The 8,179-nt window shown below is 46.3% G+C and overlaps 1 protein-coding gene across 1 annotated transcript in view; it reads left to right on the forward strand.

The window, feature by feature from the left end:
- The window catches only part of LOC106809839 (spectrin beta chain-like), a gene marked incomplete at its 3' end in the record, with an annotated part of 127,714 nt that overhangs the window by 66,973 nt on the left and 52,562 nt on the right, over positions 1–8,179 (forward strand). Inside the window, 5 exon segments of the mRNA XM_014813065.1 lie at positions 436–641; positions 643–652; positions 1,352–1,577; positions 2,242–2,339; positions 2,539–2,688. Of these exon segments, the coding sequence (XP_014668551.1) occupies positions 436–641; positions 643–652; positions 1,352–1,577; positions 2,242–2,339; positions 2,539–2,688 (690 nt within the window).

Consider the following 8,179-nt stretch of genomic DNA (forward strand, 5'->3'; position numbering starts at 1 on the left):
TGTCTGCCACAGCCATGATCGTCCGTGAAGCTATCGATACAACAATATGTTGTGAGCTATCATACACAAATGTGTGAGCTATCAAACACAAATGTGTGAGCTATCACACACAAATGTGTGAGCTAACACACAGATATGTGAGCTATCACACACAGATGTGTGAGCTAACACACAGATGTGTGAGCTAACGCACAGATGATAGCTAACACACAGATATGTGAGCTAACACACAGAGATATGAAATAACACACAGATGTGTGAGCTAACACACAGATGTGTGAGCTAACACACAGATGATAGCTAACACACAGATGATAGCTAATTACACACAGACGATAGCTAACACACAGACATGTAAGCTAACACACACACATGTAAGCTAACACACACACAAAACATTACGTAAGAGCGCCGGAGATTCTCTCCCGCCCGCAGATCACGCCGGAGACTGCGATGAAGAAGAGCCACCGCGCCGCGGAGGAGGAGGAGGTCGAGGAGAACGGGGTCGAGTACGTCGACGTGCCCTACGAGGTCGAGGGGGAGGAGCTCGTAGAGAGGGAGGTGCTGAAGGAGGTCGTCGAGGAGAAGAACGTGCCGCAGGTGAAGGCAACGTTCCCCTACACGGGTCACGGCATGCAGGTGCAAGGGAGAGGTACGTGCACGACGACGGCGAAATTATAACGTGTAACAAGGCCTCCGATTGGGTAAAAGGTTATTATAATGTATAACAAGGCCTCTGATTGGGTAAAGGGCTATTATAATGTGTAACAAGGCCTCCGATTGGGTAAAGGGCTATTATAATGTGTAAACAAGGCCTTTGATTGGGTAAAAGGGCTATAATTTTACCGCAGTTAAATTATGGCCCGTTTAACCCAATCGGGGCCTTGTTACACATAATTTAACCGCGGAGAAATTATTTTTACTGCAGTTAAATTATGTGTAATAAGGCCTCTGATTGGGTAAAAACGGCCATAATTTAACCTCGGTTGAATTATTTCTACTGCGGTAAAAAATTATTATTTCTGAATACGAAGGCCAACCATAGGCGACGCTCCCCTCGCATTAAGCTGGGTTTACACTACCGACTTTATGTTGGCGAATTGGCGAGTTGGACCAATTTTGCAATTCGGCAACTCCAAGTTGGCGAAAATAGAACATGTTCTTATCTCCAAACTAGTTGCTATCGATCGGTTGGTCGCGCAACTTTGGCGTTTACACTGCCCGATTATCGGTTGAATAGTTCCGAAGTTGGTCCAATCGCCAACATAAAGTCGGTAGTGTAAACCCAGCTTTAGACATAGGTGGCTATCGTTCGTTACACCGATGCGCCGGTAACTCGTCCGCCCCGCAGGTTCTGATGCTGCTGCGCAAGACGAACCAGGACTGGTGGAACGTGCGGCGCGAGAACGGACAGGAGGGCTACGTGCCGGCAAACTACTGCAACGAGGTGGCGCCGCGTAAGCTTCAGCGCGTCGTCAAGCGGCCCGTGAAGGTTCAGGAGAAGGTCAAGGTGAAGAAGACTGCGTACAAGACGGAGGCGCGCCCTGCTGGCAAGAAGCTGCGACGGACGCCATCAGGTGAGCGATTGTTGGCGATTTGATGCCGGGAGTTGGATTAGGTTGTTTAGCGTTGACCGTGTAGCTGGTTGTACTGGTCCCTAGCATTAGCTTGGCTTATATAAGCCTTGGCTAATATGGTATTATCTTTTCTGTGTGTAGCGTGGGGCATGTGGCTGGTTGTCCTGGTCCCTTAAGCATCATCTTAACCTATAAGCCTTGGCTAATATGGTATTATCTTTACTGTGTAGTAGCATGGAACATGGCTGGTTGTCCTGGTCCCTTAAGCATCAGTTTGGCCTATAAGCCTTGGTTAATATGGTATTATCTTTACTGTGTCGTAGCATGGGACATGGCTGGTTGTCCTGATGTCTTAAGTGGTCAATGAAATTAAAGTCGCAGCTAATATGGTATTATCTTTAATCTCACATGATTGATTGATTAACGTAATCGATGATAATCATAAGTTAGATTGCGTCGTAGACCATCTCTGAGGGACGCAGATCCACTGCGCTAAATCGTATAGATTCGATGAACTTGTGATTCAATACCACAAAGCTATTTGAGCTTCACTTATGTACAATGATAATCGTATAAAAAATGCTAAGTCATTCATGATCACTGTTCTCTGATTATCTTTAGACAGATGGTGCCATGATTTACTTCCATCTCTTTTTCACTGCAGTTCGAAGTGTTAATAATCTCCACTTTGACAAGGAAAACGTTGAGAAAAAGCAAAAACACGCCAACGATACCTACAAGAAACTCTGCAAACTCGCTCAGGTAGGTTGTAGGGACTGCTCTGCCAATACTAATACATACTGGCTGGTGTAGTTTTTGATATATGAGTACATTAACAATAATATGCAATAATATCTATATTATTAATTATAATTATTAATAATAATTAATGCTTAATAGTAATCAAGCAAGTCATGGACTCATTTTTAATGGTATGATTGTGATTGTTCTACATTTTTAGGCGAGGCATATGTGTCTAGAAGATGCGATGAAGCTGTACAGATTCTACAGAGAATGCGACGACTTTGATTGGTGGATGGCGGACAAGGAGAAGGCTTTCTCCAACGACGACCCCACTGAAAATATCGAGACGAGGAAAAGAAGATACGAGGTATGGACACCTGTGTCTAGAGGTTGTGCAACTGCTAAATGGTCTCTCTGTGTGAACTTGATCAAATGTAAAGGTTTTGGCATGATCGCCATTTTCTGACTTACAGGGTACTCACCTAGTTTTGTCATAATGTTCACCCACTGTGTCTAGGACAGCGGTTCTTAACCTGGGGGTCGTTTGGGGGTTTTCCAGGGGTCATCAAGGGGTCATGAATGAAACAAATCTATTTAAATTTTATATAATTATCAGGGTGCTACAAATTTTTTTTTCCTCTTGCCCGACTGATAAATTAACACCCTCGGTCTGTAGCCCTTGGCTGGAAAGTGGTTTTGCGCAACTTATCAGATCGTGCGCTTTGAGTGGCGCCACCGTCGGTGTAATCAAACTAGTCGTTAGTTTTAAAACATTAAAAAAAAATATTTGTAATGGTGATTGAACCATGAAACTTTTTATGTAGCGTAATTATAACCTAAATTAGCTGAAAATAACTTTACAACCTAGAGTAAACTCTCCCTTTAATTAACAACCCAACTCATCGTATGCATGCGCTGCTTACAGTCTGTGCAGTAAGAGCGGCAGCCGGAGGGAGGGACTGGACGAGTCGCTCAAGTTCTTCCGCTTCATGGAGGATGCTGAGCAAGAGGAGAGCTGGCTGACGGAGAAGCAGCGAGTCGCGCGGTCTCCGGACGTCGGCAACGACCTCAAGGACGTGCTGCGCCACCAGCAGCAGCACGAGGTGCGTGCGCGTGCGCGTGCGCGTGCGAGCGAGCATCTCCGCTCCCCGTCGACCGCGACGATTCGTCCCCGTTTTCCATCTACTTTTAATAATGATAATTCCGATTTACTAAAAAGTAGTGATTAATATTAAGTTGAACCTACGCTTCCTCAATTTGAAACCACATTTCTGTATCTGACATGAGACACCCCCTTGTGCCACCCTCGTGCGTACAAGTGCGTACATGTGTTTGCGTGTGTGCGGACATGCCCTGGAGGTTGAGATGTGGGATACGTAATGCAGGATGATATTTTAATCATCTACTTTTGATAATAATAATAATAATTCAAATTAAAAAAAGAAGTTGAGTAAATAAATAAATTAAAAATAATTATAAATAAAGAAATAATAAAGTTGAACTCACGCTACCCAAATTTGAAACCACGCCTTCGTGTCGTGACGTGGTAACTTAACAAACTAACAAACCAACTAAATTAATAACTTGACAAACGTCTTCGTATCTAACGTGAGACACCCCCTCGTGTCACCCACGTGTGTACATGTGTTTGCATGTGTGTACAGGCCCTCGAGGCGGAGATGCAGGTGCGTGCTCCCATCTCGAACGCGGTGTGCATCGCGGGAGACGAGCTGGTCAAGGACGGCCATCCACGCAGCGAGGACATTGAGGCACGCATCAACGCCCTGCAGAAGCAGTGGGACCGCCTCAAGAACCTGGTCGCCGCGAAGCGAGCCAGACTCGAGGACGCAGCCGAATCGGCACAGGTACGCCGTGACGATGTCGAAATACGCGGCAGATACTCGAAAACAGTACTTAAAATTGTTACCCTATGCAAAAAATGTGTACGTGTATACATGTGTACAAAAAAATGTTCACTTCCTTAAGATGTCGAAATACGCGGCAGATACTCGAAAACAGTACTTAAAATTGTTACCCTATGCAAAAAATGTGTACGTGTATACATGTGTACAAAAAAATGTTCACTTCCTTAAGATGTGTGCTAGCTGATTAGCTTACCCTCTTTAAAATCGGTGTCATCCATAAATGGTTGTCATTCTTGCAATCGTCCATTCGTCCATGGGTGTTCGCTTCCAAAGACTTGGTAGTCTTATTGATCACCATAATTTCTGCAGTGCAAGTGGGATTGTAGTATGTAAGTACACGAAAGTCACACCGTTTGTAACCTAAAACACTAGTAACTATGATGATGACGCTGATGCACCTATTCGGCTGATCGCTGTCCCGCCGTCCTCAGAAACTCACACGCTGTCTGAAACCTGCAACCAGTTCATGCAACTAATAACTTCACGACTGAGACAATCCTCATTTCTCATGGTTCGGGCATCAGTTCTTGAAAAGTCCTTGAATTTGAGGGGAGGTCTCTTGAAAAGTACTTGATTTAGTAATAAGTTTGATTTGTGCTTGAAAAGCTCCTTGAATTTCATGAAAATGCTCCGTTGGCATTTTTTGAAAGAGTCCTTGCACTGTAATAAAAAGAAATTTGGTGCCGCCATCAATATATGTGGCAAACCTCCATATAAAAATGTGTTTTTTCAATTGTTTTTTTTTTTTTTTGGCTGTTTGACACGACGTAATATACAAATTTTACCGTATTGTGGGCGCGGCGAGCGAACTACGCACGCCCCGCTCGCGTTCATTTTACATACGGCCGATAAAATGTCCTTGAAAAGTCCTTGAAAATCTTTAAAAAATTTTCAAGTCCTTGTACGAACGAATGTTCTGCTTCGAATCATTCTTCGCAAGTCTACAACGACGGGAGGAACGCAGAGCTGTGGATGGCGCTGAGCGCATTGCCTCTGCCGGCCCAGCGATGACTTCGGTAAGGACGAGGAGGGAGCGCAGGCGCTGCTGCTGCGCCACCGCCGCCTGGAGGGCGAGATCAAGTCTTACGACGACGACATGCAGCGACTGAACAACCTCGCAACGCTCATGACGAAGGACTCCAAGTCGCACAACGTGAGTGGTGACGCGCCGTGAGTGGCGCGAGAATGTTGCCGAGCGTGTGACGCGAATGTTGCCGAGCGCGGACGCGAATAGTTGCAAGAGCGTGTGAACGCGATAAGTGTTGCGCGAGCGTGTGACGCGAATTTTGGCCGAGCGTGGTGACGCCGACGAATGTTGCGGTAAGCGTAGTCGACGCGAATGTTGCTGAGCGGGTGTGTTGCCGACATGTTGCCGAGCGTGTGACGCGAATGTTGCCGAGCGTGTGACGCGAATGTTGCCGAGCGTGTGACGCGAATGTTGCGCCGGAGCGTGTGACGGCGAAAAGTTGCGCGCGGCGGTGACGCGAAATGTTGCCGAGCGGTGTGACGCTGAATGTTTTGGGCGAACATGGACTGTGATGTGCACAGATGTTGCTATCATATCACAAATGTGTGAGCTATCAACCACAATGTGTGAGCTATCACAACACAAAAATGTGTGAGCTATGACACAACAAATGTGTGAGCACTAACACCAGATATGTGAGCCTATACGCCACCACAGATGTGTGAAGCTAAACACACAGATGGTCGTGAGCTAAAAGCGCACGATGATAGCTAACAACAACAGACATATGTGACTAACAACGACAGAGATAAGTGAAATACACACACAGATGTGTGCAGCGCTAACACACAGATGTTGTGTAGCATTAACACACAGATGATAGGATAACACACAGATGATAGCTATTAGCACACAGACGATAGGCTAACACCACAGGACCATGTAAGCTAACACACTACACATGTAAGCATAACACCACACACAAAACCAGTTACGTAACGAGCGCGCGACGATTCTCTCCGCCCAAAGATCCACAGGCCGAGACTGGGCGATGAAGAAGAGCCACACGCGCCAGCGGAGGGAGCGAGCGAGGTCAGAGGAGAACGGGGTCAGAGTACAGATCGACAGTGGCCCTACGAGGTCGATGGGGGAGGAGCTCGTGAGAGGCGAGGTGCTGAGGAGCGTTCGTCGAGGAGAAAGAACGTGCCGCCACAGGTGAAGGCAACGTTCCCTACGAACACGGGTCACGGCAATGCCAGGTGCTCAGGGAGAGGTACGTGCCACGACACAGCGCGAAATTATAACGTGTAACGCAAGGCCTGCCGATTGGGTAAAAGGGATTATTATAATGTATAACAAGGCCGTCTGAATTGGGTAAAGAGATTATAATGTGTAACAAGGGCTCCCGAGTTGGGTAAGAGGGCTATTAATAAATGTGCGACTAACAAGGCCTTTCGACTTGGGTAAGAAGGGACTATTAATTTTACCGCAGTTAAATTATGGCCGGCGTTTCACCCATCCATCGGGGCCTTGTTTACACATCTGAATTTAACCGCTGAGAAATTATTTTTAGCTGGCAGTTAAATTATGTGTAATAAGGCTCTGATTGGGTAAAACGGCCATAATTATAACCTCCGGTTGAATTATTTTCTAGCTGCGGTAAAAAAATTATTATTTCTGAATACGAAGGCCAACGCATAGGCGACCGCTCCCAGCCGTTAACTGGGTTGTACAAAGCTACCGACTTTAACTGTTGGCGAATTGGCGAGTTGGACCATTTGCATTCGGCACTCCAAGTTGCGAATAAATAGAACATGTTCTTATCCTCCAAACTAGTTGCCTTATCGATACGGTTGTCCGCGCAACTTTTGGCGTTTACACGCCGATTCATCGGTTGAATAGTTCCCGAATGAATTGGTCCAAGATTCGCCGGCAACACTAACAGTCGGTAGTGTAAAACGCCAGCTTTAGACATGGTGGCTATCGTTCGTATACACCGATGCGCCGCGTAACTCCGTCGTCCGCCCCGCAGGTTGCTGATGCTGCTGCGCACAGAACCGAACCAGGACTTGGTGGAACGTGCGGCGGCGGAGAACCGCGACAGGAGGCCTCACGTGCCGGCAAACTACGTGCAACGCCAGGTGGCGGCCGCGCTAAGTTGCTTCACGCGTCGTCAAAGCGGCCGCGTGAAGGTTCTCAGGAGAAAGTCAGGGTGAAGAAGACTGCGTACGAAACGGAGCGCGCCGCCTGGCTGGCAAGGAAGCTGCGCGAAAGCGCGCATCGGCGTGAGGCGACTTGTTGGCGCGATTTGATGCCGGGGAGTGTGGAATTAAGGTGTGTTAGCCGTTGACCGTGTAGGCTGGTTGGTGCTGCCGCATAGCCTTAAAGCATTGGCTTATACTAAGCCTATAATTAGTTCTTTCGTTGGGGCATGTGTGTCGTCCTTAACATATCAACAAGAGATTTATATGATATCTTTACTGTGTATAGCAATGGACATGGCTGGTTGTCCTGGTCCCTTAAGCAATCAGTGTTGGCTAAAAGCCTTGGTTAATTATGGTATTATCTTTACTGTGTCGTAGCAATGGACATGGCTGGTTGTGCCTGAATGTCTTAAGTGGTCAATGAAATTAAAGTCGCAGCTAATATGGTCATTATCTTTAATCTCACATGATTGATTGATTAACGCTAATCGAATGAATAATCATAAGTTAGATTGCGTCGTCATGATTCATCTTGAGGGACGGCAGATATCCACTGCGCTACAATCGTATAGATTCGATGAACTTGTGATTCAATACAGCAAAAGGCTATTTGAGGCGTTCAGCTTATGTACAATGATAATCGTAAATAAAAAATGCTAAGATCATTCTATGATCACTGTTTCTCTGGATTATGCGTTAGACAGATGGTGCCATGAATTTAGCTTCCATCTCTTTTCACTGGGCAGTTCGAAGTGTTAATAA

The sequence above is a fragment of the Priapulus caudatus genome, unplaced genomic scaffold, assembly GCF_000485595.1.
Source record: "Priapulus caudatus unplaced genomic scaffold, Priapulus_caudatus-5.0.1 Scaffold390, whole genome shotgun sequence".
NCBI classification, from domain to species: Eukaryota; Metazoa; Priapulida; class Priapulimorpha; order Priapulimorphida; family Priapulidae; genus Priapulus; species Priapulus caudatus.